Source organism: Equus quagga, chromosome 12 (genome assembly GCF_021613505.1).
Source record: "Equus quagga isolate Etosha38 chromosome 12, UCLA_HA_Equagga_1.0, whole genome shotgun sequence".
In the NCBI taxonomy this organism is placed as follows: domain Eukaryota; kingdom Metazoa; phylum Chordata; class Mammalia; order Perissodactyla; family Equidae; genus Equus; species Equus quagga.
Window position 1 is genome coordinate 41,746,533 of NC_060278.1, and position 23,763 is coordinate 41,770,295.

At 50.0% G+C, this 23,763-nt stretch overlaps 1 protein-coding gene across 1 annotated transcript in view; it reads left to right on the plus strand.

Annotated features, from left to right (window-relative positions):
• Nucleotides 1-23,763, plus strand: part of CAPN8 (calpain 8) — a 62,641-nt gene that overhangs the window by 12,887 nt on the left and 25,991 nt on the right. The window contains exons 3-8 of the mRNA XM_046679763.1: nt 16,450-16,568; nt 17,108-17,241; nt 18,068-18,236; nt 19,279-19,362; nt 20,815-20,900; nt 23,269-23,343. Coding sequence (XP_046535719.1) covers nt 16,450-16,568; nt 17,108-17,241; nt 18,068-18,236; nt 19,279-19,362; nt 20,815-20,900; nt 23,269-23,343 — 667 coding nt within the window. The remainder of the gene's footprint in view (nt 1-16,449; nt 16,569-17,107; nt 17,242-18,067; nt 18,237-19,278; nt 19,363-20,814; nt 20,901-23,268; nt 23,344-23,763) is intronic.

The window sequence follows — 23,763 nt, forward strand, 5'->3', positions numbered from 1 at the left end:
GCTCAGCAGGACCTGCTAACTCCACCTGCCCCACAGGTCCACCTGCCCCTGCCTTAGTTCGTCCACCTGGAGGGCAACACCGACACCAGGTGTCACTTATGCCTATGGGTGCGAAAACGCAACAGGACTTGAAACATCTTTAGGCACAATGGGCCTAAAGGCCACATGAGAGATGTTACTCTAGAACTGTAGAATTTGGTCTCTGAGAAATGAAATTTGACGCTTGCTGTTTTCAGGAACAGGGAGTAGGAGATTTTCTTCTTGAATAAATGAGGAACAGAGGCTTCAGACCTTAGATAGAAATGCGAATGCTTTCTGAATAACAAATGCTACAGTGTTTATCCACACTTTTGATCTGCTGGGTGGTTTATTTTCCAGGCAGGGCAGGATTAGTAAGTGAGACAAGCTTTCCTTTGAAGGTTTGGTGAGTATTGGGGTTTCCCTCTCTATACTGCCTTCCTGCCCATTTCCCCCTCTGGTGTGCTTGCTTATCTCTTCTACCCTCCTTTCTCTATCGACCTGGTTTTTCTCTTCCCCTCTGCGGAATTGATGTCTTTTTCATCTTTGTTGTATTTATTGAACAGAGTTTTACATTCCGTATTCTTGTTTTGAAAAGGGAATGACTATCCCATTTCACATGTCTCTATAGACATACAGAAAACAAACAACCACCTAAATTCAGGAGCCTTCTGCTGTGTCCCTCACATTGGTTTTGCTCTGTGAGTCAGCATCCCCCTGGAGCAGGGGCCCGGCGCCCAGCCCTCAGCAGCTAGGACTGGTGTCAGCATTTTTAAAAGCACTTTGCTAGACACCTTTTGATCTGTAGGGTCCTTGGAGGACTGGGGCGAAGTCAATCAATTCACTAGGACCCAATGGTTACTTTTAATGAGCAATCAGGGGAAGCCTCAAAGAAATTAAAGGGCCAAACCTGCTTGTTGATTCTGGAAAGCACAGGGCCAGACATCCAGGAAGCAGAAAAATTGTCGATGACAGTTCCTTACAGCCCAGTCATACGTGACATGGAGGAAATTCACTTTGCTAACAGGGTCTTATCCTGCCTGTGTTGGTTCCCCATTTTCGTGGCATGTCTTTTCCCTGTATTTGATTCCTAGCGCTCAGTGCCCTTGTGTTTGGTCCCACTATCACCACTGCACTATCTACTCTGAGGAAAGGGCCTGGGACAACCATTTACACTTTAGTGAGAATTTGAGCCAGTGGGTTATGGGAGGATTTGTAAATTGAGTATTGTTTCAAGAGTATGAAAGCATTCTATTGTTGCATCTTTAGTTACACTAACCCTCACCAACTTATTTCCTTTAGTATGAATGCAGGTGAAGAATCACAGTAATAGAAATCAGATCATTTTCATATCACATTCCAATTGTTGCAAATATCTCAAAATACCACTTCTACTCATCACTTCCTCATAATTATGCTGTTTCTTAGGCCACCCTCCAAATCTTTTATATAGAACATTAATAAGAAGCACAAACCTTCCTGTATTATAATTTTCTAACACATGTTTTGGTAACTGTTTCAATAGGACTTTTTAGAGTCCTCTTTTTTCTTTATGCATTTAGAAACATTACTCTGACATTAGATCTTGACTTCACGGGACTTCCAGAGGGCCCATTCACAGGGAAGGTGAAGAAGCCTGCATTGCAGGAGTGTTAGGCTGCTTCTGCTAGAGAGAGATTTCTTTTGGCAGCAAGAGAATCTTGTCAGGACTCTCCAGTTGCACCTCCTCAGAGGGGTCCTAACTCTCCCCACTTCCTAAGGGAAATGCAGAAAGTGCAGGCCAGCCTCTGAGGCCCCAGGGAGACGAGCCCCTGCCCTTGAGGTTACTAACCTTACTTGGAGGCGATGAACGGTGCCAGGCCAGGGGCGCTCTCTGAGCTTCGTCTTGGCTGAGCAGCCTGAGGTTTGGGTCTAAAAACCACGTCCCAGAGGGTGGCTGATTCCTATGCATGGGGGGCTTGCTGAAATACTTCTGTCCTCCACTTTCAGAGGACAGGATTTGTAATGTATTCCACAGACCCAACAGGACCCCCACCGTTGGGGCCCGACATCGTGTCCAACAGCTCAGGGCACTGCCCACGGCTGAGATTCCTACTTGGCGGACATCTACCAGGGTCCAAGGACACTTTCTCCATCAAGGACAGGCTGTGAGTCTTGGGGTCCTCCAGCCCTCTCTGACCTTTTAGGGGCACGCCGCTGCCCCCACCTCAGCCATCAGGTCTGGCACGCGTGGCTGGTTAACGGGCACGAATAAAGGAGGCCCCGGGAGCCACCTGCAGACAGTGTGGTTCATGGAGGGCTGGTGATGCAGTGTCGGGTCCCTGAGACTATGGGGAGCCCATGTGTGCTGGGGGCTGCGGCTCCTCCCTGAGAGGGGACAGTGGAGGTGGAGGCAGGCTGGCGCAGGAGCAGGAAGCAGGAGGTGACGGGCTGTGCTCAGGCCTCCGTGAGCTCGGGTTCAGCCTTGGGCATTTCTTAGAAACTTCCACAGGAGCATCTGGGGCTGTGGGTCATGGGCATACCCCTTCAGTGCCTGCCACCCACGGAACAGACGTGTGGATCCTCCTTTCCCTCCTCTGCGCTCTCCTCCTCCCATGAGAGCCTGGTCCTTCCAGAAGCAAACCCACAGCGCCTACTCACCGGAGAAAGGACAGATGCTTCCTTTGTTCTAAGAGGCTACACAGATTTGAAGAATCAAGCAGAGTCTCCATGGCAGCAGTCTGGGCCATTTTACAAGCCCTTCCCAGATGCCACCCTCTTTTAGAGGCTCTCTCTTGGCCCTGTCTGTTCTTGTTGTCTCCCTCCTGCCATCTCAGCTCTTGCCCTTTCGCCAACAACTGTAGGCCAGGAGGAGGTTCAATAGAGAGTAGTGGGGCCTGTGGCAAACTAGAGATCATGCCCTGCATGACGGGGAAGCACCCCCCAACTTGACCCGGATGTTACCGTGCAGGAGCTAGGAGACCCACCCCGACTGCCTTGCATCTAATAGCGCCCCCTAGTTACTGTCACTCCCCTCGCTCGGCTTTTCTTTTCCGTGTGGCATTTACCACCTGCTACATGTATTTATTTATTGGTTGTCTTCCCCGCTAGAATGGAAACCCCATGACATTGAGGATATTTTTCTCCCTGCTGTCGTCTCCTTAGGGCCTAGAATAGTACTTGGCACAGACTAGATGCTCAATAAATGTTTGTAGAATCAATGTATGAATGGATTTGGGCCAGATTTTGTACTTTTTTAAAGAGAAACCAGAAATCTAGTTTTCTGTGTGAAACCTCCCCATTCAATATCTCAATCACCATGCAGGCAGCACTGCACAAGCAGACCAGAACAGATCGGCGAGCCGTTTAGGGCTGGCTTAGCCTCTCAGTCTGTACCAAGTCCCTTTTGCACACTCCACTGTCCACCCGGCTTTCACCCTTCTTCTCTGCGCTGAACTGCTGCTAGCCGTCCTTGCCTGGGTCTTTGGAGAAGTCAGTTCTTTTCTGGGGGAGCCCTGGGCCCCTGCACTGGCTGCTGGTTGAGACTGCTTTCTCTGTGGCTGCCTGCCCAGCGACCTGGCCAGGGACCCCTCGACCCCATCCCCGGGACTTTTGCTTCCTTCCTGTCTCCTTTCTCATCTTTTTGCTCCTAGGCGCTGTACTCAGAATATTTTCCCAGCCTAAAAATACCTCCCTCTCAGCCCCCAACACTCCACTGGGCTGCTGGGCATTTTTACATCTGGGTTCATTTTCACTTCATCTCTTAGTGCGTCTGAGGCTGGAAGGCTGTCCTCATCTTGCTGTGGAGCCTCTCCTTGGTCCTGTGTCTAATATCTGATGCACTTGAAGGACCCATTTGTACATTTGGAAGGCTCAGGATCCCCAGCGCCAATTTGGGAGCGCAGCACCATTTGCAGTCATTTTTGGAGGGGGGTATTCGGCAACCTGTGTCAGCGGCCCCGGTGCCAACAGTTAAGGACCACTTTTATGTCACCGTGTGCATTTCAGCCTTGGCCAGAGCTAACGATGAGTCTGAGCACTCATCTTTTATTTTTTTTCTCTGTTGGACCCGGCTTCTCATATTTCGTCTCATTTTTTAATCCAAAGGGCATTATAATTAAACTCAGTAAGTAAACCACTTCCTTGAAACTGGCTCTGAGATGTGTTTGCATAAGCCCCAGATATATTTACTTACTGATGTTTTTTCCTTTCAGTGAATCACTTCCATTTTTATAATCTACTAAGAAATTTTTTCCCTTCCAGATAGCATTAAAGACCTGATTTAAAGCGAGGGGAAAAAGGAAGTTCTGGAACAGTTCCACACCATTGAGCCTTATTCCTTCAACAACAGGAGAAACGAGATGAGCACTGGCCTGGTGGGCTGCTTGAAAACTAGCAGGAACTCTGTGATAATTTCAACACGCTCCCTCAGCTGTGTAGAGTTTTCTTTCATTTTTCCTTTCCTCCCTGCTGATCTCTTAGAAGGTAAAGCAGGATGGCCTCTGATTTCAAAAGATGACCTCCCAACTTTTCCCATTTTGTCCCCCTTTTTGGACTCTATTAACTCTCTGGGATGCTCTGCAGCTTCTGGGAACCAAAGACACCCCCAGAACTGTCCTCGGCAAAATGCTATGACAGGTGGGAGCCACCCTCGGCGCCCAGCTGTCCCCGCTCTGCTGTCAGGTCTGAGGCCGCCTTCTGGGTAGCCATGGGAACCGCGAGTGGAGCTGTGAGCTCACCTATGGGGGGCCGCAGGAAGTGGATTATTTAGTGCATTTTATTCCATGTCGTACAGCTCGAAAGGAGTGATTTTTGAGGATATAAAAATTATAGTTGCCATAAGGAGTCACATGGCCATTGCTCAGAAAAACACCAGTAAGATTTGGGGCTAATCTTTGAAACGGTGTTAGTGACACTCTTCCCGGGGCGACCCCAATACCCCACTCCCTGCTGAGAGTTTCTGCACATCTGCAGTGCCAGGGACCCATGTGCTCTGGGGTCTTGCTTCTAGAAGAACGGAGGCTTGCTCTAATGCAACCTAAAATGAGAATGATACCCAGTAAGGTGTGCTAGATTCTTAATTTACAGGTACAGCAGGAGATGGGGGGCATGTGGCGGGTTCAAGGATGGTTGGTGGTGGGACGCATAGGAGACCGAAGGGACATGTGGCTTGTCAGACATACTAATTTGTCAGGATCAGGAAGAACATTCACAGTTCATTCATTCATCTTACAAATACTTTTTAAGGGCTTTCTTCCAACAAATGGGCACTGTCTCTCCTCTCCTGGTAAAGAGGGAGAGGAAAAGGCTTTCAGGCCGCAGAAAGAATTTGAACAAAGGTCCTTCGGCTAGAAAGAGCCGGGCACTGGCATGGACCCGCAAGAAAGTGCCAGGGCTGGAGCATGGAGGGAGCAGGGGTGCAGAAGCTGAGGGTGGAAAGCAGAGAGGCGCCAGGTCACGTGGGGCCTTGATGCTGCGGGAAGAATTGGGTACTTTATTCCTCAGGGCAATGGGGACGCGGGGGAGGTTTGTCAGCAGGGGCGTGTTCAGCCAGACCTGTGCAGTGGGGACAACGGAAACGCCAGGCAGGAGGCAAGGCCCCACCAGAAACCCTCATTATCTGAGGGTAACTTGTATGGGAAGAGGGGCCCACTAAAAGCATAACGGTGGTCCACATTTCTTACTAAATAGTTTCTAAAAAGGTTTGATAAGTGTATAACTTTGAAAAATAATACCAAAAATTATGAAAAAAATGTTTTCTTAGATTTCACAATGCTTGTGTAGTAATTGCAGCTTTGTGCTAAATCTTAGAACTAGGAATGAAATCAATTGTTGACTTTTTTGAGGGGTGTGCTTTTTCCAAAGAAATGACGAGACAGCAGGATGCAACACCCTCCATTTCTCGCTTGAGTTTCGAAGCAGAATCAGGAAAACATTCAAAGACTTCATCAGTTTTCCCAAGGTCCTCTTTCAACCCTCTGATGCTCTGACCATGCCCCTTTGAAGTGTCAATCCTGCCTTGAGCCGGGTCCGTTTTCTCTTCCTCGGCGGCTGTAACTGCTTTAACTCTGCCGGGTTCGACGTGGACGGTGGCTCGGGAGCAGCTCTTCTATGCCAGTTTCATCAACTTCATGAAATCCCGAAAACTTAGCAGAATGTTCGTAGTCACTTTGCAGCTACTTTGCATTATATTTGCATGTGAGACGGGCTTGATGGGTAGGGATAGGTATTAGTGTTAAGCAGGGAGGATGTTTAAGTGCAAATGCGTGAATATTTTCACATCGTGAGAAGTTTGTTTCTTTCTGCAACCTCCTAATTACAGCTCCTGGATAATGAACGTTTGCAGAAAGAGGGTCCCTCATAATCCCAGTGGGAGAGAAGGCAATGGCGGGGGGTGTTAGAGAGGAGGGGCTGGATTCGGGAGCTATTTAAGAATAAAGTCAAAAGCATTTGGGAAGCAATTGGATGTGAGTGGAGTGAGTGGAAAGAACCAAAATGAGTCCCAGGAACAACCCCTGACGGCCTAGTGGTTAAAGTTCGGTGCGCTCTGCTTCAGTGGCCTGGGTTTGGTTCCCGGGTGCGGAACCACACCACTCGTCTGTCAGTAGCCATGCTATGGCCACGGCTCATGTAGAAGAACTAGAAGGACTTACAACTAGAATATACAACTATGTAGTGGGGCTTTGGGGAGGGGAAAAAAAGAAAAAAAAGAGGAAGATTGGAAACAGATGTTAGCTCAGGGTGAATCTTTCCCAGCAAAAAAAAAAAAAAAAAAAAGTGGATGTGCAAAAAGATAAAAAGACTCCCAGGCTTGAGCAACTGAGAAACTAAAACACTAGTGGTGCTGATGTTTGAGAGAGGAAACCCAGAGGAGAGGCAGGTGGGTGGGAGCAAGATGGCGAGCCGTGCTTGATAGGTCAGACGTGGAGGTTAGTATGGGGAGTGGCACCAGCAACGTCCTAGTATAATTTTCGTTTTCGTGTTTTTTTTCTTAAAGATTTTTTTAAAAAAATTATTTTCCTTTTTCTCCCCAAAGCTGCCCGGTATATAGTTGTATATTCTTCGTTGTGGGTCCTTCTAGTTGTGGCATGTGGGATGCTGCCTCAGCGTGGTTTGATGAGCAGTGCCTTGTCCGCGCCCAGGATTTGAACCAACGAAACACTGGGCCGCCTGCAGCAGAGCGCGTGAACTTAACCGTTCAGCCACGGGGCCAGGCCCTCATTTTTGTTTTCTTGTGGGTAGCAGCCACTGGTGTTCTAGTGTAGATGCTGGTGGTCTGGTGGTTAGGATTCAGGGCTCCCACCACTGAGACCCAGGTTCATTCCACTGTAAGGGAACCTCACCACCGTCTGTAGGTTGTCATACTGTGGCAGCTGCGTGTTGCTGTGATGCTGAAAGCTGTGCCACAGGTATTTTAAATACCAGCAGGGTCACCTGTGGTGGACAGGTTTCAGCGGAGCGTCCAGACTAAGACAGACTAGGAAGGAGGACCTGGCCACCCACTTGCAACAAACTGGCCATGAAAACCCTATGAACAGCAGTGGAGCATTGTCAGATACAGCGCTGGTGGGGAGAGGATGGTGTAAAAAGACCGGGCAGGGTTCTGCTCTGCTGTGCACAGGGACGCTAGGAGTCGGAATCCACTCCACGGCACTAACTACATGCTCAGTGGATGTTTGCTGATTCCCTTATTTGGGCATCTCTGTGTTTTTGGTTAATTGTGGGTTGGGTGATAACAGCTAATAACAAGGAGGTTTATTGAAGACTTTCTACACAGCAGGCTGTAAGCTGAGCACTTTGCACACATTGTCTCGTTTTTATCTTCATAACAACTCCAAGAAGTGGCAACTATTTGATGTTATTGTGATGTAAGTGGATGCTACTATAGGAGGTAGGTCAGAGGGTGAGCCAAATGTTAACGAGAGGGGCAGTGGTGCGGGCAATGGAGAGTGAGGATGGAGAGAGGCTAATGAGGAGCTGTGTGTGGTTTGAGGGGAGGACAGAAGGTTCCTGAAATTTCTTTCTTGTCTTTCCTAGACGTCTAGGGCAAATATTTCCGATGCTGATAACCCTGCTTGCCTCACCTTCTGAGCGGCTCTGCAGAATGTAGGAAAGGCGGCGAGCTAGTGATGTTCGGGGCTGATCCTGGCTCTGACATTGTGTGGCCGACCTTGGGAGGTTGCTTAACTGCTCAAGCCCTAAGCTTTACTCATCAGGAAAGTGGGGAATAAATACCCGCTTGATTGGCACAAAGCCTGGAAGATTCGCTCTAGGAAGGTGCTCTCCTTGTGCGGCCCACCGGAGAGCCACTGGAATTTTCCTTATCTGCAGAGATGTGGCTTATTGTGGGAGACTATCTGAAGTTCATCCAGCCAGCTCCTCTGGAGTCACTGGGTTTGGCACTTGGCACATGTCTGAGATCTAAAACTGCTGTGATCCTCCTCAGGGGCCCTGCCTGGGAAGTGGGGAACTAAATTGAGTCCCCTTTAGTTTAAAACTTTGTCCAATCCAATAATTGAAACAGTCGTTTTAAGCCTAACTCAGTCCCTTTTGGTAACTGGTTAGCCTTTCAGATTCCTCTTCTGCTCTCCTTTCCAAGATGGCGCCGGAGGACCGGCCCACTGGATCCTCGTGTGTGTGCTGGCTGTGTCTGCCGAGCTGTGGTTCTCCTGGTTCCTGCCCTGGCCTTCTGCTGGTGTCCACTGCTGGCATCACACTGGTGGCCTCTTTTTTTTTAATTTGTTGGTGTCACAAGGGGACTGAGGGGGTTTGCGGAGAGCCAGCCAGGCATCTCTGTCCATCCGTGGCTCACCACTTTCTTAGTGCTCTGGAGGCTGCCCAGGCTGGTGCAGAACTTCTCTCCAGAGTGGTTTTCTCTCTGAGTCCCAGTTGGGGAGGCCCTCGGTCCTCTGGGCTCCCTCAACCCATTGGGCACTTGCTCCTTGCTCTGGAGTTTTGCAGCCCACCTCTTATTGCTCTTCCCTATCTGCCTTCCCTGGAAGCTGCATTGGCAAATGGGGTCGAGTAGAGAGAAGCTGGCTTACCCGTAGGGACCATCAATCAAGGTACTCAAGAGGTACCGTAAAAATGTTAGAGTATTTTTGCTGCTACTGTATGTACGCAAATGTGCATCTTTTATATCTTTTGCGGCCTGATGTCTTCTCTACCCAACTGGAGATTTATATTTATATATATTCTCAAACATTCCTCTTGTTACAAATAAGTCCTTTTCGCTCAGTGTGAAAGGATCCTGTACAATAAACTGTGAGGTACAAACCCATTTTGCAGATTAGAAAACTGAGGATCAGAGGAGTTAGGTGACTGCGGCAGGTCACTCAGCAGACACGTAGGGGCCTGAGGATTAAACCAGGCTTTCGGAGTCCAAAGCCTGTGTTATTTCTACTCTTCTATGCTTGTGGGCTTCTCAAGGGCAGGGACCATGTCTTACATCTCTCTCAGCCTGGTGTCCTGCAGACTGTCCCCCACACGGGGATGCTCGCTAAGTGCTGGTGAGTGATGATGACATACCAGAACTACGCCCTAAACCTGAAGGGAGGGAATCTCCCTAAGATATGTTTTCCAAGGAGGATTGGAGGCTGGAGTGGTGGGGGAGATTTACGAAATCATGCAAAGAGCCCAGAATATAAATGAAGCCTCCGGCTCAGGATGCTCTGGGGTGTGAACGTGGCCGATTTATTCACGCCCCCCAGCCCTGTGCGCCACCCAGGCAGCCTGTGCAGGCGCTGCTACTGGGTGGCTATGTGGCTTGGGAGAGCAGGTGACAATGATCTCAGAGTAAACTGGAGCCTTGAGGTTGCCCAAAGGCCATGACAGAGCTGGAGTCAGGCATCCCCAGGGCTGGCAGGTGTCTGTGCTTCAGGGCTAAGGCTGGGGAGAGAGCAGAGGGGTGTCTGCAGGGTGGAGGCTGGCCACAGGGGAGGGCTAGGCTGCAGGGGCGGGGTCACCAGAGACCCAGCTGAGCTGATGTCTCCCAGGTTCCGAAATGTCAAGCTTTGCCTTGGCTTGCAGAGGTGGGGGCTGACATCTGTATGATTTGGAGGGAAGGAAGAATGGTATAATTATGTGGCTCAAGGGTCCTGCAGGAGGTCAAGAGGTCACTCTCCCACATCCAGGGAGGCCTGAGTCTAATCATGCCAGGGGTCTTCAGTGGGGCCAATGTTGATGAGACCCTACTCCTGGCGTGGGTACCAAACTCCATGAGCAGGTCAGAGACTTCCTTTGGCTGTTACAGTTTTCTTTAGCCAGAGAAGACAGGAGTGAGAGAAGTAAGGGGAAAGCAGGAAGTGGCTCCCAGAGTAGTGATAGGTTAAGAAATAGCGTTATCATCATCGTCAGTGACATTGATAATACTGAGCAGTGGTTTAGAGCTGTAGATTTATGCAATGCCATTTTGTCCACCCTCCCTCCAGTGCAGACTTTCCTCAGCCCCTGATTTTGCTGTGGAAGTTCTGGCTCATTAGTTCTCAATGGGGAGCTGATCCCCACCCCGTACCCCCCAGGGGACATTTGACAATGTTGGGAGACGTTATTGGTTGTCACAGTGGGAGGCAGGTGCGACTGGCGTCTAGTGAGTGGAGGCCAGGGACGCCACTGAATATCCTCCAGTGCACAGGACAGGCCCCACGGCACAGAACTATCCAGCCCAAAGTGTCGGTAGCTCTGAGTTAGGGAACCCTGCCCCAGCTGGATGCTCTATGTCATAGGAGCATTATTAACTAAGGCAGCAGCTCTAAGTTCTAAACCCGGTTTTAGTCTTATGCAGTATTAACATATGCTGTTTTATCTCCCCTTGTTTGAGCTATTGACTGCAAAATGGGCTCAGTCGTAAGACTTCCCTGCTGGTAATCAAAGTGTCAATTTTCAAATCACTTCTGACAATTTCTTACCCACTTGGTTTCAATCAGTCGGCATTATGCTGGAGTCTGAAATGTCTGAGGCCCATGGTTTGCCCCCAGGGAGCTGTCAGTCTAGCCAGAGAGATGGGAGTTGTCAGCAAAGCAAGAAGAGCCACAGTGTGCGCGTGTTTTAATGTCGGTGAAAAGGCAGGAATTAAACGCTGGGGGCTGGAAAAGGCACGAGCAACATCAACGGGAGCGAGAAGGAGGTGAGCTTCCGTGACAGCTTAGCACCGATGCACAGAGCGGAAATAGCGCCTGTGTACGAACCCTGCGAAGGATGCCTCAGCTGTAATCAAATCCTGAAGATGGATTTTTACAAAATGGGCACATATTAGCAGGGTCAGAGTCTTTGCATTACATTCAGCTGTGCAATCGGCAGAGCCCTGTGTGTTCTCCTCGACCGATCTCAGCCCACTGGGAGCCCCCATGGCCATGGACCGGACCGTGAGCAGGAGGGAAACGGAAATTAGCCAATTAAAAGTATTTCTGGGGGCTGGCCCTGTAGCTGAGTGGTTGAGTTCACGAGCTCCACTTTGGCGGCCCAGGATTTTGCTGGTTTGGATCCTGGGCACGGACATGGCATCAGGCCATGCTGAGGCAGCATCCCACATACTACAACTAGAAGGACCCACAACTGAAAATACACAACTATGTACTGGGGGGCTTTGGGGAGAAAAAGGAAAAATAAAATCTTTAAAAGTATTTCTGTCTCTGCCTGTTTCAGTTTCTCCTCTCTTTTGGATAAATGTTCCTCTTTCCATCACTCTATTTGGTGGTTTCTTGCTTCTTCATGGCCCCTCTTCAGGCTCCCCAAGATGGTGCCTGCATATGAGGAAGGCCGTATGTCCTCCAGGCAGTGCGAGAAGGGCCGCTGGTCCTTGTGTACCTGGTGCTGTCCTCTGGGTCCTGGCTGGTCCCCTGGAGATGTGACTGGTGTATCGTGTCGTCTGTTCTCTTGGTACCATCAGGGTCCAGTGGAGCTTCCCGGGCTGACTCAGGCCCGCCTGGGTGCATGCTGACACATCGCGTCTTCCAGCCAGTCCCTGAGCCATGTGGTCAACACAACCTCTGCAGTAGGGTTGACCTGCCTTTTCCTCCCTGCCCTTGGCTCAGTCATCATCTGTTGGCAGAGGGAGTGCTTGGGGGCGCTCTTTGCCATCTTCTCTCACCTTCTTTCTGCCTAAATACTCCGTGCTGCCATTTTTACTTTGCTCCCAGAGTCCCCAGTGGGAAGCAGGGCATGAATCCTCTCTGCTTTGGCTTCCTCTGCAATCTACCTGGGGTTGAACTCTTGTTGCCACTCCAGCCATTGTTCATCCTCGAGATGGGGGAGGAGACTGCAGGGCCTCCGATGTCTGACCTTTTCTCTTTCTTCCCCTCCTCTCTCCTTCTCCCTGTGGCCCAGAAGCGTCTTCACTTCCTCCCTTGATGTTTGGGAAATTCTGTGAAGTTGCAGCCTGAGTTTCTGTTACCTATAGCTTATAGTAACGCTAGGTGTTCAGACCTTCAAGTTTTGACTGTAATATGTGAATTTTTGAATTTAGAGGTATCTTTTTTAACAAAGGCTGACTCAGGATTATTATTTCTTGATGGACTTAAAAACTTTTTTTGACAGAGCAGAGCAACGACTTCGTTGTGATGGTTGGGGTCCATCTGATGTTTTCTGGAAGCCCTGAAGCCTACTGATGCAGTGGGTGGGGGGTTCAGGGGGATCGTTCTTTGAGTGAAATAAAAAAGATCGGCTTATTCTTTTAGTAAATATTGAACCCATTACATATATAACCTGAATAAGGAGTAGGAAGAACAAAGCTCAGGAGGTTTCCCAACTCCCCATGAGGTCAGTGACCCAGGACTCCCCACCCTAGCTCTCTGGTTGGCCAAACCTCTAACCCATGACCAGCCTTCGCTGGAGGTGGCTGGGGAGAAGGGACTTCTTCATTAAGATTATTTCCCAGTTTTTTTTGTCCACCTTATTCACCACCAAACTTGGGTCCAAAAGCCTCTTGGCTGCTTTTAGAAGTTAAAACTTTGCTCAAAGATCAAAGCTGTGGGGGCCGGCCCGGTGGTGCAGGGGTTAAGTTCGCATGTGCTGCTTTGGTGGCCTGGGGTTCGCTGGTTCAGATCCCAGGCATGGACCTACACACTGCTTGTCAAGCCATGCTGTGGCAGCCGTCTCATGTATAAAGTAGAGGTAGAAGGGCACAGATGTTAGCTCAGGGCCAATCTTCCTCAGCAAAAAAAAAAAAAAAAAACAAAAAACAAAAAACCGTGGATTGGCAGTGGATGTTAACTCAGGGCTAATCTTCCTCAAAAAAAAAAATTAAAAAAAAAAATCAAAGCTGTGTCTCCACTGAGAAGAACCCAATGACTATGCCACAGCCTTCAAGGCAGTTCTCCAAAACAAGTTCCTGAAATGTTTTGAGCAACAGAATAAATGTCCATCCTCCCCAGAGAACTCTTTGAAGGGGAACACACTCATTTGGCTGTGTTCTTCAGAAAAAGCATCTTTGTCTTGACAATCCATTCACACCTTATAGAGTCACTGGCAGGAATCCAAAAGCTTGTGTACCCGCCACGTCTCCTCAGAACGCTGTGCGAGCCGGGTGGACCCTGTGAAATGTCAGGAGTGAGGCAGATGAAGAGAGAATTAAGCTCTCCTCCAGCTGGGCAGCCCCCTTTGATGTCAGCAACTGAGGGACATTTCATTCCTGTGCCTTGAATTGTAATGTCTCTGGAGTGTTCTAGGCGGACTGTTGGAAGGAGCTTGGGCTGGGAGCAAGAAGGTCCATTTCAGAAGAGGGGCCAGGCTGCACCCAGTCATGAGGGTCATGAGGCAGCTCTGACCCCGATGAGAGGCCACCTGCTTCATAGAGGGTTGCAGAGCAGTCTCCCCGTCCACTCGCCAGAGGCCTGTGTCTTGGGGACTGTCTTCCCTTGTCTCCCTCTGCCCCAGAGCTTCAGAGGCAAAGGCCCTGATGCTGGTGGAGGTGGAAGCTGTCAGGCTCAGTGCACGTCCTCGTGGGGCTCCACTTCCCACACGCCGGGGAGATTCAGGGGCCAACATGTGGAAGGCGCTCTTGGGGGTTTGCACAAGAACAAAATGTAATTCATTGATTCCTTCATTCCCTTGCTAATTTATTTTTATTTATTGAACTTTCATTGAGTCCCGACTATGTGTCAGCCACCAGCTGGGGATGCCCAGATGAAGGAACCCACATCTCTGCTCTGTAGGAAGAGATCAGAGAGGAGTGGGGAGAGAGACAGCTCCAGTGGCCCAGGAAGGTGCTGGTGGCTCTGAGGAGGGAGTGCATGGGCCGCCGAGGCAGGTCAGCCATTGGATCAGGAAAGCTTGGCCAAGTGGCTGATGCACAAATGGAGGTTTGAGTCCAAAGTGGGTGGTGACTACGATCTGAGGCAGCTTGTGTTCAGTGCACAGAGAAGTATAAATAAGGTCTTTGGGAAACACAAGGAAAATGAGGTGACTTGTGGCTGGAGGATAAGAGGCGGGGCCGAAGGCTTCGTGGAGAAGAGGAAAGATTCAACAGGTGGTGTTGCAAGCAGAGGGAACAAACGAGAAAAAGCGTGGCCATGGAAAAGACCAGGGCGTGGTTTGTGCACATCCAAGTTTGACTGGAGATTAGATTCAGGGTGGGAGTATCACGGGAGAAAGGCGGGGGAAGTGGGCAGAGTCATATTGTGAAGGATCTGGTTGCCTGTTTTTACTTCAGTCTTAAGCAACGGAGGGAGTTGGAGGTTTTTGCGTAGACATGACATGATCACAGGTGTTAGCAGGAAGGAGACAGGAGGGCTGGGAGGAAACTGTGCTATTTTGTTCACTCTTTGGAAATTGCCTTTTAATGAGATATTGCCCCTCCTGAGTCTTCTGTAGTGAGAAGCAACAAACCCATGACTGCCCGTACGACTCTGCCTCCCCCGGCCGCCGGGTCTGGTCTCCCCTGGGAGCCCTGCTGCCATCAGGACGAGGGTGCTTGTCAGTGAAGTGGAGCCGGGTGAGAGAGGGAGGCGGGAAGAAGAGTTGCCTTCTGGATCAGAAAAGCTCCTCCAAAAGGAAATGTGTGTGTGAGAGACAGAGAGACAGAGAGAATGTGAGGTTGGGTGGGGAAAGCAAGAGGGAAAGGAATTAATTTAGGACCAAATCAGGAAGCTCTTTGTTGACAGCGAAGGACAGACAGAGAAAAAGGCTTTCTAGGGTGACCTGGTGATGGAGCCGTGCCAAACAGATGACGGATCCTCAGAGGCGGGATCCTGGGCCACAGTTTACTCTCCTGAGTCTGAGAAAACCATAGGGCGTTCACTCCTGGACTATACATGCAGCTTCGGCCAGTGTTACAGGAAAGCAAAGCCAGACGAGGTCCTCAAAGCATCTCTAAATGATGGAAGGGGCTTCCATGGGAAGATACATTGAAGAGATGCAGATTTTTTTTAATGGAAAAAGTGAAGGTGAGATACACAGGCAGGATTTTGGATTCATTTGAACTGAACGAATGGGAGAAACTTGTCACCAAACCCTCGACTCCTGGAGGTGGGGCCCTGCAGTGAAACCGGACAGAGGCCGCTGTTGGGCCAGTGGGATGAAACATCCTCTCACACTATGAGAAGCGTGTTTAAAGACATGGAGATCTCAGAGACCGATGTAGGATAGGCATACACACAAGACGTGCTTACATCATGATGATAGATCCGCCACAGGATGTTGGGGTGAGCCAGAAGTGTCTGGCGCTTGTGCTTAATCTCGTGAAGTCCACACCCCAAGGGACAAAGATGCCTTCCAAGAAAGTGCCACTCACTGACCCGGTCTGGGAGGTCCTGACTTGCATAGAAAGGGGTTTTCTGTTTTCTTCTACATTTACTTGGCTCTGCAAAGACCAACACCAAGCCCTAGGAATTTTAACCTCTCTTGACTTTTATTTCTTCTGCCTCAAATTAAGATGATTTAATGCTCATCAATACCTCAAGAATGTTAGAAGCGTTGAAACATCAGGGCTGTCATAGTGAGCTCTGAAACATAGAGGGGGAGTCCTTTAAACAGACATGTGGACCCAACTCTCCATCGTCCAAGGTCGTGCTGTGCAAGGAACACACCTGCACACACACTCACATGTGCACGCACTCACACGCACACAGCCTGGGTTGGCCAAATAGCTTCAATGATTTCCCCCCACCAAATGTTTTTATCAGAGTTGCTAATAAGTGACCCAAGAGACTGGTGTTTGTTTCTTTTTTTCTTTCTTTCCATTTTCTACTCCACTAGTCGAGCGCTTAGGAGATGTGAAATGTTCAGCGTGCTGTGGGCGGTAGGGAGGAGAACCTCCAGTGATTGAGTACGTGACTTCCAGTGAGGCGTCAGGAGCTGACAGCTGCTCGTGACCTTGGAGGAAGGGAGTCTGACTATCTGACTTAGACGGGAATGGTGTGACATGGCTCTGGATTGAACAGGACAGTGAGGGTCAGAGAGAGCAGGGACCCTGCAGGCCTGGCCTGACCAGTGTGTGTCCCCTGTGCCATGCTGCAGGTGACTGCTGGCTTCTGGCGGCCATTGCCTCCCTCACCTTGAATGAAGAGCTGCTTTACCGGGTGGTCCCCAGGGACCAGAACTTCCAGAAGAACTACGCAGGAATCTTTCATTTTCAGGTACTGGACCTTGCTCGGGGCCCTTGACGCTGCTTTCCGTGTTCTCGGGTCCCGCCCCAGATCTAGTGCGTCAGAAACTCTGGGGGTGGGGCCCGGGAGCCTCTGTTTTCACAAGCCCTCCAGGTGGTTCTAAGGCACACTTGAACCTGAGAACCACTGATTTAACATATCCATCCAATCATCCACACGTCCATCCCCCTCCTGTCTCCCCCAGGCCACGTGGCCTTGAGGAAAGCACTTTGGAGTGAGGCTCAGGAGATGCGAGTCTGAGTAACCCCCTGTTGCCACTGCATGATGCTGGGCAAGTTTTCTTACCCACAAACTCAGACCCTGGATTGACGTTTCCTGCTTTCTCTGGCATCTCCTATGTGCATGGATAAGTAAGACACAGGTCCTGCCCTTAAGGAGCTTGGAGAACATTAAAGGTCCAAAGCTTGACCGCTGATGAGCACTGAGGCGCTTTCTGAGGTCCACCGAAGAAACTCACTCTGCCCATCAGCTTATCCCTATGAGCAGCGGCTGTGTTTTCCCACCCCCAGTTCTGGCAGTATGGAGAGTGGGTGGAGGTGGTCGTCGATGACAGGCTGCCCACCAGGAACGGGAAGCTGCTTTTCCTGCACTCGGAGGAAGGCAATGAATTCTGGAGTGCGCTGCTGGAGAAAGCCTACGCCAAGTAAGTGGGGCAGTGGGGAGCCAGGAGACTCCACAGTCTCCCTGGAGGGCCCCCCCAAACTCAAAGTGTCGGGTCCAAGTCTTTCCCAGCACCTGGACCCCCATGTACTGTATCCCTCAGTAACTCAGAGAAACAGAAATTTGGGCTAAGAGTTTAAAATCCCAGCTCTGTCTCACGTGAATCTGTGCATCAGGGGCACGCCCCTTAGCTTTCTCCTCTTTCAAAACCCAAGGTCAGTTCTTAGGTCAATGTGAATCTTTAAAAGAATGAAGAAGAAGAAGAAGAAGAAGAAAACAAATACTTAGATACCAGACTCAACAAGGTCTCCACCCTTTGCTCAGGAGTCATTCTCCTTCTCGCTGGCATTCCATGTTCAAAGCCTTCTTTTGGGTTCTTTTAATTAGTTGCATTTAGTGGTACCCTTTTCTGCAACCCCAGCTCCTTTCCAGCCCTATTCCCAAAGCAGGCCCCAGGGGATGCCTCTCAGCCTCGAGGGAGGGTCCCCCCATCCCTACCCACGCCCCAGAAACCCAAGGAGCCAGGGGCAGCTCTGGAAATGTTCCACTTCGCTGCTTTTTCTAGGAGTGGGTGGCCCAGTGAGAGGTGGTCTGAGATTCGTTCCTGGCACAGTGCTGAGCTGGCCACTTGAGATGGTGGCCTAAGCACTTTCCTGGCCCATGTAAAATTGGCAAAATCAGCGAAGGACCCTCCTTTACCTTCCAGACCATGCCCTGTCCTAGCACCGCCCTGGCCCCCACATCACGTGGTCCCCTCGTGGGGTTGCTCATGGCTGTGGATAATGCATGCTTGCTTTCTTTTCCAACAGACTCAATGGTTCTTATGAGGCTCTTGCTGGAGGGTCCACAGTGGAGGGGTTTGAGGATTTCACCGGTGGCATCTCTGAGTTTTATGATCTGAGGAAGCCGCCGGCCAGTCTGTATCATATCATCCGGAAGGCGCTCCGTTCCAGCTCTCTGCTGGCCTGCTCCATTGATGTGAGACACAATGGCTTCTCTTGGCTCCCCTCCCCAAGTATGGCAGGGAAGGGACTGGACGTGGGTGAGAGGCCTGGAAAGGCTTTGGGCCAGAGCAGAGTCTGGGACTTTCTGGGCAAGTCCAGTGACATATTAATCCCCAGCACGTGGGAACTGGTTAAGATCTAATTAGTGGGGAGGAACCGAGGCTGGTCTCATGGTAGGAGCCCCAATGCCCCTAATTGTTAGAGCCCCTTTAGTTCTGTGGGAATCGCCCTGAGAATGTAGCTTGATCCCTGGGTCCTGGGCCCTGCCTTTGTCGCCTCCTTTTTGCCAAGTAATCTTGGGATTTTGGAAAACAAATATGATGACTGATAATACTTGATGGAGTTCAAGATCGCTGAAGGAAGGGAAGAGGTTCTGAACCAGGGTCGTGCCCTCTCTCTCATGGAGGGTTGGCTGTATGGTGTGCCAAGGTGGTGTGGAGACCAGAGCCTGGAGGCCACCAGCCCTGTGGTCTCTTGTCACCTGCCACTCCACCCACCCTTCCTTCCTCTCTTTCTCTTACCTGGTGATCTCAGACGTGTGAATGACATGTGTCAATGGACATCCCAGCAGGATATGTGTGGTTTTGGTGGAGAAGTGATACGGGGGTGTGGAGGGTGGGCTGTGATGAGGAAGGATGATTGGGAAGCCCTCTCAGTGAAAACGTGGAGAACCAGGACTTGTCCAGAACATTCGTCATGGATAATTAGTCTTCTTCAGGCAGCATGGGGTTGCTCTTGGAGAATTCACGACTTCCCAGTTTCCTGGGGCATTTTAAGGGCTGGTAAGCCATATTCCAGTCTTGGCAGCCACGCAGCGCCCTGCCTGGAACCGCAGCCCTAATTAAAGAGGGCTGAATGGAGAGGGCTCTGCTTACCTGAGCTTCATGGTTGCCCCTGCACCTCCGGCCGCACACTGGGGCCCGGTGGCTGTGTAGTCTGTCTTTGGAAAACATTGTAGGACCGGCCTCAACCAGATCAGAGTCAGCCACGCTGAGTGGACTTTATTCTCAACCCAGGTCTCCAGTGCAGCTGAAATGGAAGCCATCACCCGCCAGAAGCTGGTGAAGGGTCACGCATACTCTGTCACCGGAGTCGAAGAGGTAGAATCATGGGGGCGGGGAGGGCAGTGTGCAATGATGGTACCATAAGTCCAGAGCATCCCTGAGAGGATGAGAGAGGGGATCAGCCCCAGAGCTTCCCAGCCCCGCTGAGGCATGGTCTCCCTGGTTGCACAGAGCCCTGACCACATGTGTGCCCTTAGCTCTGGCTCATGACAAGGGCCCTTCTGACGCTCACCCACTCGGAGATGGATCACGTGCCGTCTCTGAACTACAGCTCTATGGGTTTTAACGAAGTGTAGGCTGTCCTCGGGGATGTGGCCAGGAAGAGGAAGACGGTTCTGGAGGAAAGTTGTAGAAATTGTGAGTTAGATTCTACACTCATTCCAAGAAGTACGTTTGTGCAGGTAAAGCAGTGGAAACCATAGGATCCCCAAAGAGAAAAAAGGCAGTGGTACCCGCGCCTGCTTTCGGGGTGCGGTATAATGACGGAAGGAATGCAGGTAGTCCCCACTCTGCTTCCAAAAAGAATTTGAGGCGGCTTCCAAGGAAAAGTATAGACACAATGAGACCATCCCAATCTGGGCGTAGACTATTCTAGGCTAAAGACAGTGCAACAATCGAGAAATTCATTTTGCTTTGGGTTTCCCAATGGCCGAGGCCCAAAGGGAAATGCAATGGGTGTCTCAGCTCTTGCTATTTATTAAAATGGCATGCATGCATTTTACATGTGTTTGTGTTTTACAAATATGCTCTTGAATGAAGTCAATTCCCAAATCCAAATGGAGCATGTATGTGTAAGCATTGGGCTAGGGCATGACGGAAGATACAAAGGAAAGTAAGACACAGCAGACTTCACGGTTGCTCTTGTCTGTGGGTGTATGCAGGTGCAAGTGTGGGGCTCACAGTGAGCATTCAGTAAACAGTCGGGGAAGGAGGTATAGACGGGCTCTGGGGACAGGCTGCCTGGGGGGGGGGTCTGTCCTCCATCTACCATTTACTAGCTAGGTAACATTGGGTAACTTAGCCTCTCTGAGATTCAGTCTCAGATTTTTGAGCTGTAAAATGAAGGTAATAACACTACCCAGCTCACAGGATTGTCGTGAGGTTCAAATGAGGCATTTGAAATGCTTCGCGCCGTGCTAGTCTGTAATACATACTCAATAAATATGAACTGCTGTGTTATTAATATTTGTTTGGGTGGCATTTATTATTATTAGGTCTCGTATATTAAGAACTGAGTCAACCATAAAACCGAAACACAAGTTAAAGCAGACATAAGCTTGTTTTTGTGCCAGACTCACTATTTATTCAACCAAATTGTGAAAAATAGAGCAGCTGGCCGAAGCCTGAAAACATGTGTTAAGAGAAAATGAGAGCATGGTTGTTTAGGGACCTTTGAAAGATCAAATGCCAATCCTGTTGGGTGCAGACGTGAATGTGGGGCAGCGGGATGCAGCAACTCAGTTGCTTTTTTGTGCGTGGCCTTTGCAGGTGGATTTCCAGGGCCATCCGGAGAAGCTGATCCGACTCAGGAATCCGTGGGGAGAAGTGGAGTGGACGGGAGCCTGGAGTGATGAGTAGGTCCTTTCCCCTCCCCTGGTCCTCACTGCCCCCTGAGGAAAGGCATCAGCAAACCCACAATAATCATGAGACGGAGGGTAGAGTGAGTTCGGCAGCGGTTTCTGTCTACAAATTAAGCAGCTTGTTGAGAAAACAGTATAAGATGGTTCCAGGCTGGGAGAAGCAAAACAAAAACCACTTAGCTGTCATCTTTGATTCTGGATCTGGGCTCTGGCATTTGCAGAAATGGCAGCTTGGTCGAGTTTTGTTCAGGGCTGGAGGCTTTGCCTGTTTTCTGCCTATCACCTGTGGCTATCCAAAGGTGAGATCCATCACTCACCGTCGGATTCTTTCCATTCCACGAACCCTGGTCACTCTGACAAAGGCCAGACCCCTCAGCAAGAGGAAACCGTGCTTAGAAAGCAGAGCTTGACCCTAGGAGCTGCTGGCCACAGCCGGCAGTGACGGATGGGAGAGGCGCTCGCTCTCCCTGGGAGCTCATTACGGGCGGGTATCCATCTTTTCTGACAAAGTCATTAACGCCCTGAGAGGCTTTCCTTGGGCGGCCTCTCTGCTGGGGGGAGGAAGTCGGTCAGAGATGGTGACTTGACACCGAGGCCTCCTGCGGCGTCCCAGGACAGCCGTGCCTTGGAATCAATGTCACTGTGGTACGGGAGGATGGAGAAAGCATGGAGCGGTTTCCGTTCTACTTGGCATTGCTGGCAGGGGGAGGCAGGCTGGCTCTGGGAAAGGAATTAGAATTTGCTGGTGTCATTGGTGAAGAGCCGTCAGAAATGGGAGTGGTTATAATAACCCCCCTCCTGATATGTTCTTAAATCTCGAGTGTGCCCCCACATCCTGTCCATACTCTGTGAGGCCACTGGGGCGTTTGAAGGGAACTTTATTACATTTAATCACACATCATTACTGCTCATAACTGCCACACTTCCCTTCAGGTTGGTGTCAAGAGGAAACATGTGTCCCTAGGACCACAGATTGGCCTTCTGTATTGAAGATTTTTTTATTCCATTGCCTAAGATTGAGCAAAATGCAAAACCCCGGTTTCCAACTGCCCCAAAACAATGTCACTCTAAATGAAACTGAAACCCTGAGTTTTGGCCATTTTAACCAACAGCTGTTTATCAAGCTGCCCAAAGGGCTTCTCTGACTTCCTCTCCTTTTCTTGATGTCGCTCAGGCTCCAGCAGGCTGGGACAGGTCTAAGGGTGGGAGGTGGTGACTGGTGAGGACCGTATGTTCCATCATCTTGAGATGCAGCCTGGGGTATATATGCACTGACTGTTGGGGGAGAAGGGGGCTTCATCTCTGAGGGACCATCCCTAGGCTCAGCCCAATGTCTACTTAAATTAAACAAATGTTTTTTAGTTCCAAAATACCAACTGGGAGATTTAGGTGAGATCTAGAATTCTCCAACGTGTCCCCTAATCTTTGTTTACAACAAGCGCATTCTGAGATTTGGTGCTGATCCAATGGATGTTTCAGTGAATGGAAGAGGCCCTGGGAGCTTCGCTGCCTGCTCCCTCGGGGCTCTTGGAGGCCAGCTGCGAGGGAGAGGCTGGCCTTGGGGTGCCTGGCTTTTCTGCAGAGAAGGGAAGGTATCTATGTTCTGCTGAGAGTATTCAGGGAGAGAGTTTTTATTTTAAGTTGGATCTTGATATTGCTCACTTATTTAGACATTGCATAGATATTTCAGGAAAACCTAACTTTGTAAAGGTCAGGTAGCTGGAGATGGCATTTGAACAGAGCATGTCGGTATTGCCACCAAAAGGCCACCAGCAGGAGGCCTCATCGGGCAAACATTCCTTCAGGGGAATTGCCATAAAACTGGGCCTGACTGTCATTCTTTAGGCTCAGGAAGTGGACCATGTCCCTGCCCAGAGGTGGTCAGACTCTCTCCAATGTCTTCACCCCAGCCTGATAGATAAGCCTGGATGACAACTCGCTGACTGATCCTGGTGTGCGTGCCTTTCTGCAACAGCATCCTCGCCTCTCCTCTCTTGGGCTTCCCCATTCCTGTGGTCAGGGGCCTGGGAGGCTTAATCAGAAATGTAAAACTTGCTTGGAGAGTGAAATTAGAGCAAAGTTGCGGAGCAACGTTTCTGCTGCATGTCTGGGATCATCTTGCCAGTGCCCATGGAGTCCATGTCCCTGGCCTGCGTCCTCTCCCCAGACTGTGTGCTCCCCACCTACTGTGTGTTTTGCCTTTTCTTTCCACGTGGCTGGGGTTTTTTTGGCATTCCATTTCTGGCCCTTTGAGGGAAGTTTAGCCGCAGTAAACAGCTCACACTGCAGCAAATCCTTCAGAAATGACCACCTCTGCTTCCTTTTTAAAAATAATTATAATTTTATTATTCTTTTTCCCCAGTGCACCAGAGTGGAGCTACATAGATCCCAGGCAGAAGGAAAAGCTGGACAAGAAAGCTGAGGATGGAGAATTTTGGTGAGAGAGTTGCTTCCTGGAGAGCTGCCCCCTTAGTTGCGGGTCACTTCCAGTTCTGACAGGGGGCAGCGCATCTCTGTGTATTCCAGGAATTCAACATGGCGCATGGCCAGGGGGGCTGTCATTCTTCTCCCCCTTTTCACCCTAGTATAATTCTACCTCTCCTCCAGTGTGTCTAAAGCATTGAAACCACAATATCTGGGCCCTCAACGTGCATTAGCAATCAACCTGTCTTCCTAAGTTTCCATATCTTTCCAATGAAACAAAGCCTTTACTTCTGTCTCTTTAAGAGTTATCTTGCCATCGAAATAGGATAACCTCCTTCGTGGGTGGGCTAAGGACGAAATAAGGACACTTCCTGAATGTGTCACTGCTGAGGGGACATCTCTATGCTGGACGTCAGTCAGAACTGAATAGGAG